Genomic DNA, 13,290 nt, shown 5'->3' on the forward strand with positions numbered 1-13,290 from the left:
CTTGTGAAACAGGGAAAGGGCATGTTCTGTATCCCCTCCTGTACTTAGCATCCAGTTCATGGTCAGACAGACATGTCTCTGGGACATGACTAATTTTGAGACCTTTGGTGGCAAGAAGGTACCTAAGAACATAAGAATGATGTCATCTTGAGTCAGCATAAAGATATGTTTATCACAGTCTCTGATGCTGGCCAGTAATGCTTAAAAAAAAATGAATGCAGTATGTTAGACATATCAAGAGTGATGCCTCCTTTGGCTGTATTCTAGCAACAGGCTGAAGCTGAGGGGCATCCTGAATCAGAGCTGTTTCTAGATCATCACACTTAGTAGCCCCTGGGGCTCTCCCTGCATGTCTAATGCATGCAAACAATAATAATAATGGTGATTGTCATTGTTGTTACTACTGCATAGAGTGACAGCTCACAGAATTTAATTTCCTTCTCTTGTGTTTTCTCTTAGCACCACCACGTTGCCTTCCTATATCAGGATAACCAATGGCTACATCACAGTCAAACCTCCCATTTGGATTTCAAACCAGCTGGATCAGAGACCGCGTTCAGATCGCCCATCCCAGCCTCAGCCTACAAGCTCAGCTTCAGCCAGCCTTTTATGGCCATCAATAACTTCTCTTCTCTGCGTGGCCATAGCTCCTTTACTCCTGAGTCTACTGCAGCCTTCCTGACCACATTAGTATTACTTGCAATCCCTTGGAATAGAGAAGAGAGATAATTTATGAACGAATTGGAGGTTAAGACAACAGTTACAATCTGGACCTTCTCAGTGACTCAGTAGTGCCTTCTAGCTGATTTTGTCTCTTTGCCCAGATACATTTTGAAACTCTAAAGCTTTATTGTAACACTGACTTACATCTTCTTTTTGTAGAAGGATCTTTATTTCCCATAGTGCTATGGGGTTTTGTAAAATACACATGTTCGTATAAAGAAAAAAAGAAAACAAAAAAGAAAAAGAAAAAATGTATTTATTCGACTGGTAAACTTATTTTTCTTGTTGTATATGTTAATAACATCCCTATTAATCAGTAGTGATGGTGAAACAGATAAATTAATATTTTCTATATTTTTTCTGACAACTCTACAAATGTCTGAACTGACACCAAATGAATGCCTTCTTTCTTTCTTTAAACGTTACCTTTTACAGCAGCTGTTCAATAAGTACATTTCTGCTAAACTTCTTTATTTTACTTTCTTTTATCTCATTAGCATAGTTTACACTGAATGAAGAAGGTCCTGCTCTCTGTGGCCTATGCCCATTAGAAAAATAGGTGCATTCCTAACTCGTTAGCTGCTACGACCTAAAATACCAGTTGTTTTTATATGACTTAATAAGTCATTAGTCAAGATAACCCTCTAAATTCTGCTGTTAACTAAACTATTTAACTTCTTTGGAAATTACCAATTTCCCTCTTTGCCCTGGGATTAATTCATTAGCTAACACAAATTAAGACACCTTTTTTCTTAATAAAAAATTGCTTTTGAAGTCTGTAATATTCCCACTGGAATTATTTTCTTCTCTCCCTCTTTTTATATAAACACAAGCCTAGAACCTTTCCCAGAGTAAATGAGGATAGAACTTGGTCTGTCTATAGGGTATAAAGATGTAGTGCCCTATTAATCTGTAGAACTTTGAACCACTTGTATTAATGCAGATGGACAACCCAGAGGGCAAAAAACATCTACAGATTCCTCTTCATCTTGCTATTGCGATGCTTAGAGCTGATATTTCCGTGCTGAATTATGACTTGTCCAAAATCTGTTCAAGAGCACAGGAACCAAATTAACCCCTGTGTTAATTCTCCACAATCTGTTCGAGAGCACAGGAGTCAGATGAGCCCTGTGTCTCTGTATGGAGACACCTAGAACATTCCTGTGTTTTGTAGCCTATGGTACCTCTACTGACTTAGATGGAAAACTTACGACACCTTACACTCACTGAAAGCAGCTGCTTTTCATGAATGCGATGAATATGGGAAGAAACCCGTGTCCATCTTAAAAACTATTATGCTGTTTAATAAGGTTGATTTTTTTCTTTTCCCCCAACAAAGCATTATGAAAAAAATCCCTTTGGATGCAACAGTTTCAACCAGAGAAGTAATTTTGGTTGAAATAGTGTTTTTCTTTCTAGGTCATCTACAAACCAACAATCCTAAATATGTGATGAAAACATCGGAGTTAAAAAAGAAGATTCGAAAAATAGAAAAATACAAGGCAACATTTTCCTTACTGTCCTGGGTTCAGCCAGGTTTAAACCACAACACTTACGAAAAAGCAGTGCTTTTTCACCTTGGGAAAAATATCAGATTATAATAATACCGATTAAAGGCTGACTGAAAACCATCATGTCAGTTTCCCACCAGCCCTACAGCCTGGACTCCAGATGGTTCCATGCAATCTTCAAGTCTGCAGTGAGACATAGCTTAGGATTCACGGTTTGGTTGTTGTCATACCAGTTAATTCATGTAAGTAGGTTAAAAAATAATTAGACAACAAAAAGCACATAGTTTTATTTAAATCCATGTTGAAATACTGACAGAAGGTTGTGTAGGTTTGTGGTCAGTCTCAGTGAATACAGCAGACACTGCTATAAGCTACCCTTATTTTTTATCAAGCACAACCGTTGATAAGGGTGAATGGAAAACTTTGAGCTTTGCCCCAAACGTGAGCTTCAAGCACGCCCTGTGCATACTTTTAGATTGTGTATTTTGGCTAGCAGAAGATTAGAGATGTTAGTTTTGGACAGAAGCCATTCACCTTGCATAATATTTATTGCGCAGGGCTGGATATTGGAAACATATTTGGGGAACTTTCATTTTGGTTTTATTTGAGCTATTACCCTAGAAATGCCTTCATTTGAATATAATGGCTTAACAGACCTTGAAATTCAACATTAATGCATTTATAAATGTGATTGGTTCTCCTGATGTATTCAAGACAGAGATCAGTACTGAATTATAATGTCTTATTTGCAAAAATTGAAATGGAAATAAGGTAGGCCAGTCTTAAGGGTGACAAGTTACATAGTAAAAGTGAACAGCCAACAAACCAAAACCCATTGGATTTTGTTTGTTGTAATCTGATCAAATCCAGAAATGATTCAGGGGTACCATCCCAGAAATAATTCCAGTTGTTGGAAAACTTACAGTATAAATACAAAAGACCACATAACGATAAGGGAGAGAGGAAAGAGCAGAAAACCACCAACAGCACCAAGACTAGAAATTACAATTCTATCGTTTCCCAAACTGTGGCTTTCTCCATAAGCCTCTGGGGCTTTCTTAATATTAGGAGCACACAGATATCTCCTCACTCACAGCTGTAGTTATACTGCACAGAATAGTCACTGTTTGGCACCAATGGGGCTTTTTTTCTGGGTCGCTCCTCGACTGGACAGTAATACTCAATATTCAGTAGTCCAGTTATCATGGTATGTTTGGCTATCACAGTATGTAAATAGCTTGGATATCAATGTTTTAAATTATATGCATTTTCTGGCATTTTGTCCATAATTCCATGACATGAATGAATGTTGCTGGAGTGCACCAAGCCCCTTGAGTTTGTCATCCTGCAGTGCAGGTGTCAAAGCAAGGTGTCTCCTGGCTTTTGGGGTGCACACACCTGGCTTCTGCCACCTGAAAGCATTTAGATCACTTGGTCTTATGATGGTCTTCTTTGAAGGAGAAGACTTACAATAAATATAAGCTTAAGTAGCTTCCCGTAGATCCTAGCTCAGGAACCCCACGTGAATGGGTTCAGCACAGTTCTCTAAGCAAACATTTATTCTGTTCTCTCTACCCTAAAGCACAGCTTCGGGTAAAATTTCTTTTTCAGTACATGGCATGTAAGCATAGCAATGCTGGAAAATGAGACCCTCACTGTGATTGATAAAATGGATTATTTATTAATCAGCTGCAGCAGCCCAGTATTAACTAAAATACCCTAATGCTGGTTAGCGCAGATCTGTGCACGCCCATTGCCATGGATCATGATTATATTCACCATGAGTTTATAAAAAGTGTGCATCAGATTTGATACATGCTCTTGAAGTGACACTGACTACTGGCTTCTTGGGACTTCAGTTTTCTCTATGGGTTCCTTGGAAAACTAGTAACCAACTGCTTCCTTTCTTCCAAAGGACAGTTCAGATTCCATGTAATCGCAAGATTCCAAGAGCAGGAGATTTAACAAAATACACATTAAATATATATATATATATGCACAATATATATAATGGTAAACATTGGTGATTGATTGATAGTATTTACCTCTGAGAAGCACAATCAAGTGACTCACACAGTGTCTGACAATCAGGACATGATTTTGGATGAGTCCAAAGCTGAATGTTCGTATGATTCATCCTTTTAACTCAGCTACAACTGACACCAATACAATTCACTTTATATGTAACTGTAACATTATAAAACGAGTGCTAATTACCTGCCAAGCTCTTGCCCTGATGGAATAAATATTCCATACCACCAGCAACAGATCTAACTTCCACTCTTTCATTGTTTTAATGCTTTTCTTGCTTATGTTTAAGTACAGATGCTATATTAACATGCACTGCCACTTGGAGAACCAGTTAGTAAGCTGGGACAGAAGGTATTTTGTATTTTATGACTGATGTAGTTCCTCTGCAATCCCTCGGGCTGTTGAATAATGCAATACCTCTTCTGGCAATAAATGATGAACATGATTTATGATAACTATGCTTTATACAGGTGTCAAAATCTGCTTTGTTGAACTTCCCTTCCCATTCCTCCAAGATCCACTGTAATTTAGGAACACCCAAGGTACAGAGCTGTATATTTATTTAAGTTCTTCAATATACAGTTGTGGAGAGAGAGATGGAAAGAGGGAGAACTTAATCTGTGTTTAGTGCATTGATTAGCTGAATGATATGACCCAGTCATTACCATATACCACTGCTAGGGAGGAATTTCCCATCATATATTTATGTTAGAGAAACCAAAGTGCCAAAGTTATTATCTCAGCATAAATGTTATCATTCCAAACTTTGCTTAGTACCATATTCCTATATTATATCCAAAAAGTATATGGGCTTGTCATATCTCTGAAGTGATCAATGTCCCATGGAGTGCTAGAGTTCAGCTTCAATTTAAGCTTGTTTCAGCTTAACTGAAGCAGAAAGTTAATTGCCTGATTTTGAGATCATAGGGTGTATGTGTGTGCTCACGCACATGTGTGCGTGTGTGTGTGTGCATAAGCGTGTTGTATGCATGTGTTTTGTCCCACCCCAAATGCACCCTTTCCTCTGACTGGCTTTTCAGGAGGCACCTTAATCTAGCTGAAGGCAGAGAGGTCTTTCCAGTAAGTAGTCAATACTGTTCTTCTATAGGAAGGATTACCCATCCTGCAGGTTCATGCTCACACTGAATTTCAAATCGCATGTTTGTCAGTTTTCCATTCAAATACATTTCAGATATTTTTCCCTGTTCCGCCTCCTGCTTTTGTGAACTGTTTTGAAGAGTGTAATGAAAAGATGCTTTCTAATATTATTTTATCAAAATATTTTTGTAGCATAATATATTAATAAAATGTTATTATAAATCCATAGCAAAAGAATCTTGTATGTCTAGGTTCTTTTCTTTGCACTGAAAGCCAAGGAATCACCAAAGGAGAACATTCAGTTTGTAGAGCTTATGCATGCTGCTTCTCTTTTGCCCAAGGCCAACATGGGATGGAGGAAATCAACCTCTGGGGAAGGTTCCTCATAAAATGATGTGCTTTTGTCAAGTCCCTTCCTGCAGAGATGTGGAAAATCTTTTTTATTGGGGAGCATTTGCTGCCCCTGGCATGTAATAAATCTGCAGCAGCCGCAGGCTTGTATCTGTGTTGCTCAAACGAAGCCACTGGTTAACCGCATGGCATGCTCTGAGTGGGGTTTGGGTGGAGGGAAAGGCTCTGAACGGCAGATACAGGACCTGGGAGCTGTGCTTGCCTCCACCATTTCAAAGGCTCAGTGGGCAAGCCCAAAAACCCCAACACAAAGGCCTTCTTTGGGTGGGGGAGTGCAAGAGCAGGGATCTTAAAGAACACTGACCTGAATTGGGGGGGGGGGCATGATATATGGATGAGACTGAGGCAGAGGGAAAGGTTTGGGATATTTCACTGTGACATCTGCTCATTTCCACGCTGGCCAGGGTAGCGCATGATGAGTCCTGCAGCATTTGGGCCAGACACAGGGCATTAACACCAGTATCCCATACTGTGCGCAAGCAGGTTCACCTCCCCTTCCCAGGTAGTGAGGGACAGGCCAGGAAGTGCCCTGACAAGCTCTGCAAGACAGTTATTTTCAGTAGTAAATGGACCTTTGTCAGCCGGAGTGAAAGCAGAACCAAGCTCTTCCCTTTTAATGACTCCCTTCCCTCACTACTAAATCCATTTGCCAGGATACTTATGGTTGTAAAACAACATTGCAAGCTATGGAGCTACAGTGGGACATTACTGTCACCTCTAGCACTGCCCTTGGGAAGCACAGAATCGGCTATCACATTGGGTAAGAGGCAGCAGAGGTGCGAAGCCATCCCTTTGGCACAAAGTAGCTGGAGTGTGTGGAAAAACCCAGCTTAAGCATCTGCATTCAGTCCTGGTGGCTGCAGGAAGCACTTTTCTCCAGTGCAAACAGTTGGTGTCGTTTGAACAGCTGTTGCTGCTGCTGGCAAATAGTAATACTGGATCTGTGTCTCCACTGGGGCTGGAGCAGAAGGTACCTTTCCACACCGAGATACAGGGATTTACTCATTTTTCTTGGCATATTCTTCTTTCTTGCATCCGAATCCTGCCTTATAGCTGACATTGCAGACTTCTTGCTGATCGCAGCATCGTTTGCTTCTTAATTATGTGCTAAGTAAGTCATTTAGTCTGTAACACACCATTTTGAGAGGACTCCACCAGCGAAGCTGTTTCAGAAATATCCACTGTAGGAAATGCAGTGGGAAGTATAAACACTTGAACTGAGCTAACCATGGCACTGGAAGGAATTGCTGGTGCAAAGCAGAGGGGAACCTCTCTAAAAGCATAGTTTAAAAAGAGCCCATCCATTGACATACCAAGCAGACAGTCAAAGCTGCTTGCCGTCTCTATTCTGGGACTTGCAGCCTGGAAAGTCTGTGTGGTCCAACCATCATCTTAACCCTGCCCTGTCCACTTTTGCACTGCCAGCTATCCCTGCTCCCGGCCAGTCCCAGGCTGCCACATCCCATTGCTCTTAAGGGTCATGTTCAGCCACAGGTCTGAAAACAATACAAACCTTCAGCCAGCAGAGCCAGATACTGGCTCAGTGGTGCCGTTTGCTTAAGCTTCTCCTTCCCTTGACCTCTTTCTGTACTCCTAGGCTGTAATTGCAGCTTTTTACTCTAACTTGAGATTTTCCTGTTTATAGATTTGCACCGGAAAGAGGGGAAGCTGTGATGAGAAAAGTTCAGGGCAGAAGATAAGATAGGGTTTCTTGTTGAACAGCTCAGTGTCCGCATTGCTGCATAGCAGCCTATCTCCTTTCTGGATCAGTGCTTTCCAGTTCCCAAACCACCTGAGTGCCACCCATAATTGCTCCCCACACTGAGCGGGCTGGGAGGAGTATTTCACTAAATGAAGGCCTCTGTGTGCTCTCTGTGTTTCTGTCTGCTCAGTAGTTTCCAATTGTTTTAGCTTGTGACCTTCTAGTGTTTTCCACTGAGAGTGCAGACCTCTGGCTGTACTCGTAATGCATATAACACCTTTTCTCAGTCTATTGCGCTGTAGCATTAAGCCAGGGATCCCCAAGGGCTTGTGGACCACAGCCAGATGTCCCTGAGCAGAGGTTTGCACCACTGCCCTGCACCCCTCTTTGATCCAGCCTAACGATGGATGGCTTCTGCACAGCATCTCGGTACAGAAATACCCAACCACAGTCTGCTGCCTTGTTTGTTTCTTCATTTGTTTTTACTTTAACCAGTTTGAGCTTAAATTAAAATGCAGATTGTTGTTGGTCCTCTCTTCCTAATGAGTATTTAAATGGGAGGAAAACACTCAAGGGACTTTCTGCCTTTGGTCTATAGCAGAGAATTCAAGCATAAAATGCCTGCGTGTCTTCCTCTCTTGGCAAGTCTCATATTCTATTTTCTTAAGCACGTTGTGCTGTGAACAACACACCTAATGAAGACTTTGGGGGGTTTCAGCACATGGCTTTCCTTCACCCCACTGCAGATTTGCCAGTATTTATTAATGATTGAACTTACCACCTCTCCCTGAGCAGAGGTACTAATAAAGCTTACCTGTTATCTAGTGCCTGCTGCCTATTCTCATGGAACTCCTAGAAGTTGTTGTATTTGAGACCTCCAACCCCATGTGAGCAGTTTCAAACCTTGCTAGCAAAGGGCCAGTTCGAGCACAGTGATCACATAACCATCACTGGTTTAGAAATGAGGTTACAGTGTGACTTACAGGCAAATGTATATGAGGCAGCACATCTAAAGGAAAACACATCATCGCTTGTGCACTTAATCACCACTGAATCAGGGCAGAGCTGTTCCTACTGCACCTGATTTGTGGAGGGACTGAACATGTCATACCAAGCTGGGGGAAAGCTGGAGTTTAGCTTAGCGTTATGGCGGTCTGTGCTCCAGACTCATCTCAAAGATGTGCCCGTCTAACGTAGCCACAAAAAAGAGCTCCGCAGCATCTCCTGGGGCTCAACAGGAGCAGAGTGGACCGCTGAGAAATATATTAAAAGATCAGGGCCCCGATGGATGTGCAGATGGAGCCACAGGAGCTCCAAAAATCACAGGGGATGTCCAAAGGCAAACATAACCAGACACCCACAAGTCTACTGCAGTAATGGAAACAATAGTAATGGAAAACATAGTATGTGTTTAGATTGCTAAAAAGCTGGATGGTGGAAATACGATTACTTAATTTCACTGGGGTCTTAAACTATAAAACGCTGAAACTTTATTGAGCATTACAAATTCTGTATTAGTCTTTTTAATGTACTGTTTCTCCCACTACAAAGAAGAGCTTTTTAATATCTCCCCGTGCATTTAGTGAGGGAGTTTCAGGTACTGGGTTTTGGAGGGGATAGTAACAGCAGTGAAAATCTGCACAGGCTGGGATAAAAAAGTGCCCAGCAGCCACACTGTGCTACATCTACACTAGCCCATGGCATCTCATGCACCCAAGGGTGCTCTTCGCGTTAGCACTAGAATGTCTCAAGAGCACTGCTGTATGAGACTTAAGTGTCAGGACTTCAGGATGATGGGACAGACCTCAAGGCCAGTGTCCTGGCATTACAGCCGTACTTTTACAGCTGTAAAAACATGAGTCAGGCCCCAAAATCAGGTACATCTTTGATTTAACCTCTGCCTGTACAACGGTCTGTATGCCTAACAAACCACTCTGCCCTATCCATAGGTTTAAAACCTTGTAAACCACTCTATGTGTGCAGATTTGGTGAGACTTTAAGCCAACATCCAGTCAAAAGCCTTCTACTAGCTGCCCTGAGCTTTGCATTAAGTCCTGATCGACTGATTCATTTGAGCAGCAGGTCCCCATCCTGCAATCTCAAATACCTTGCTCCTCATTAGGTCATGCTGCACCTTTGGGTTCAAGCCATCATCCAAAGCACTGCACTTCATTCCATTTTCCACGTTTAACAAGGACACAGTTAAAATGGCAGAACAAATTGCACAGAGCCAAACCTCCATCGAGCTGATTTTCAGAGGAACGATAACAACAATAACGGCAACAGGGAGTTCATGCTCACAGCTCTCATTCACACTTGGAACTCCCTTCCTTCTTGGAATGAAATGCGTTCTGAACAAAGGGACCAAGATAATGTGCTAAAACATCAACAACAGGCAGATAGAGGCAAAGCAAATGAAAGACAGATGTAGGAAGGAGAGTGGGAGCTTTCTGCTTTGATTTGCACAGGTCCCATATCTTTATTGTCCTAAGGAATATCAGTTTGTTGTCCCAACAATATCAGATCTCCAATCCTTATGTGTGGCTTACAATTCACGTTTTCTTTCTTCATATGAAAGCCATTGGTTTTAATTATAACATGTTGGATACCCAACCCCAACTAGCTCTATGTGGCTGAATTATTTGAACAGCAGTGCAGCAGGGCCCTTTTTCTTTCCAGGGATCTCTGCAGCTGTTTGTCTTGGCAAGGGCAGGTCTGTCCCAAGCTCCATCCTGTGCAAAGTCCTTTCCACCCACTCAAGCAAGGCTTTCATGAGCATTCACCTCGTTTTTAATGGGAGCATTATTATTTTCTATTTTGCAGTGGCAAAAATAATTCTCACAAGGGGAAGAGACAGAAACTCACACCTACCCATCTTTCTTGAGCAAACTGTCTTCATCCAAACTGTAGGAAGTAAGCAAATTCAAGGCGTTTGCCAACAATTGTTTTTCTCTTAGCAGTGATCGAGACCAAAAGTAGACACAGAGCCTCGTGATATCATCTCTCAACCAGAAGGATCCTCTTGAAGACACATTACTTCGGATAATATTTGCACTGCAAACACAATGGTGGTGGTTGTGTGGTTATGTGGTGGACAAGGCTGTTTGTGTTCCCTGGCTGTGCATGGGCTTCAGGGCAGGACCCAACCCACACAATGACTTTATCCTGCTGCTGCCTTTTCCTCCAAGGGAAATGCAAGCAGTTCATGAAGAGCCAAGCATTTGTTTGGGTTTTTTGACCCTGTTTGTGGCGATGTGCACTGAGTATGATCTGCCCCTACTGAGCCCATGAGGGAAGGCAGACAGAGACCTCTGTGCGGAGACTGAGGCTAGAGGTTAGGCTTGGTTCCCCATTGCAGTGGGCTTAATGATGATGCACCAACACCTGGGTCTTTTCCTGTGGCTCAGCAGGCCTTGTCAAAAGACACGTGAAGTGAGATCATGGTGCATGTGAAGAGAGGAAAATTCTGAGATCTGGTTGGTTTCCCAACATAATCCTTAACTTTCCTTGAAACCTCAACCTTCCAGGGCCGCCTTTATCCAAAAGCAGTGACACAAAGGGAGGGGAAAAAAGGATAAAGTATTGGTGTTAATGGAAGACTCAGACATTAAGAGAAAAGTGTATACCAGGTTTAGAGTCTCTGTAGTCTGCTGGCAGCAACAGGCTCTGCTTGAAAGGAAAGTACCTATCTCAGCATGAGGTCAAGGGGAATAATAAAACTCCAGTCATTCAGAGGTAGGGAAGAGGAGAAAAACACTCATAAATGTGCTGGATTATGTTTCTCTTGAACTTTTTAAGCAATCTTTTTCTCCTGCCCAGAGATTAGTCACAGACGCAAATGATACCATATCTGTGAAAAAAGTTGGATGGACAGAAATGATCTCTGGGGAGAAGGAGAGGAGGAAGGGAGCAGGCACATACTACTCTATGTGCCGTTCTCACCTTCCCCTTTCACTGAGCCTGGATGTACAAATGAAAGAGTCAAGTGGAAAATTAAGAGTCAAATGGAAAAGTCAAGTGTTTGGGTCCTACCTAGCACCAGTGGGGAGCTTTGGGTCCAGGCTCCAGTGGGGAGCTTTCCATTGCTGCCTTCTGGGTTCAGGGCACTGACCTCACTGCTCTGTGATCTCCCAAGGGCTCCCACTGTGCAAGAAGCTTGATTTCTCCCAGAGGCCCCAGTTAAACGCTTTTCAACACATTTTTCCAGACTCAAAATGAAAAAGAAAAAACTAAGGGACTAATGAAAGTATGCTCATAAATGCCATTCTTTGGGAAAGGCTAGCGCTCGCTATGGTTTTCAAAACAAAACTCCAGGTCTTCCCACTGCTTCTGAAGCACCGAGTTAGACTTCACAACACACAGAGGTGTCAGGTAAAGAACAACCTCAGCCCCATCTTAATAAGGTGGGAAAATGAGGTGGACAGTGGATTTTATGGCATGCCTGAAATCACAAGGGACAGCTATGGGAGCAGGATTCAAAAGGCAGCCCTTCGTCTATGGTACACTGTTCTCAGAAGCATGGCTCATTTATTTCAATTAATAGAGCTTTATAAGGGCTCCCTTGCCTCCTTTTTCTGGCAGGAATTACTGTAAAGACAGTGAATTAAAAGCACCAAAGGGCATCATTTTCTTTTAGTATTTAAAGAAGCTCTTCCCATAAAAGCAGAGTATGTGAAATTTGCCCAAAGGACTAAACGTAGGAATAACCTAAAGGATTAGAACAAAAAAATAAATGTCTTTAAAAATCTTTTCTAACACAAGACTGACCTGACAGCTCTGCTTTGGAGTAGTCTTTCTGTGTAATACCAGTCAAGTAGTTCAACCAGGGACTGGTTCCTGTCACAACATTCACTCAAGTGTTGCAGGATTATGGGTTTCTCCAACCACACGAGATTAAATTCTTTAAAAATCATAAAACTAATGCATGTAGTCCACTGCCTCCTCATTTTCCCTCTCCAAAAACATGCAAAGTGGGGTTCAGTTAATGTACCATGCACTGTCTGAAAGCTGTCACCCCAGCTTGCTTCCTTCAGTGGTGCAGCCCAGATTGACTCTTCCCTTAGAGAGCTACCTCTAGTTTATGTGATTCGTTGTCAGCTGTTTTAACAGATGCTGTTGTGCTTGGTCCCAGCCAGCTTCTGCCCTGCAAATGCAGTTACAGGAGTAATGTTCGCAAAGGTATTTCAGTTTGTCCCCTATGAAGGGTGACTAACGTCAAAACCATAAAAAAACCCTAAACCGAATCAAAACTAAATCCCAACAACGGCTTATTCAACGTTTGTGCAGCTCCACTGTTTGCTGTGACCGCACAAAATATCTCTGATGTGGCAGGGATGTATTAGGGCACAACTTGCCAGGCAAGGACAAAGTGCAGGATGAGATGTAACCTCCACCTAAAACACTTCCACTGCAGGATCTGCACAGAGCTTGACCATGTCAAAACTTCTTGTTTCCTAGAGTTAGATCCCACCATCATTGTCCACATAATGTATCTGAGTTAGAGCTGCAGGACTGGGTGATGCTGAGACATTCAGCGAATGCCCCTAATCTTGGCTGACATTTTTATTTTATATATATATATATATATATATGCACACACGCATATATATAAGGTAAAATCAAAATAGTCCATGTTAAGATATAAATCTGTAGATTTTAACTTTGACTTGGAATGACCTCTTGTTACAATGCATTTTCACACTGTAAGTTAAGAATGAAAAAAAGCAACATGGTTTGACTTTGTACTAAATAAATAGCCTTACATGAACCAACCCAATTTTCAGTTTTGTTTTTCATCTTAAAGTACCAAAATAA

General features: G+C 41.9%; 1 protein-coding gene across 1 annotated transcript in view; it reads left to right on the forward strand.

The window, feature by feature from the left end:
- The window catches only part of TRABD2B (TraB domain containing 2B), a 293,609-nt gene extending 292,232 nt beyond the window's left edge, over window positions 1-1,377 (forward strand). The window contains exon 7 of the mRNA XM_065673393.1: window positions 460-1,377. Within this exon, the coding sequence (XP_065529465.1) occupies window positions 460-682 (223 nt within the window). The 3' untranslated portion in view covers window positions 683-1,377. The remainder of the gene's footprint in view (window positions 1-459) is intronic.
- Window positions 1,378-13,290: the final 11,913 nt, after the last annotated feature.

This window comes from Lathamus discolor, chromosome 3 (assembly GCF_037157495.1).
Source record: "Lathamus discolor isolate bLatDis1 chromosome 3, bLatDis1.hap1, whole genome shotgun sequence".
Lineage (NCBI taxonomy): Eukaryota > Metazoa > Chordata > Aves > Psittaciformes > Psittacidae > Lathamus > Lathamus discolor.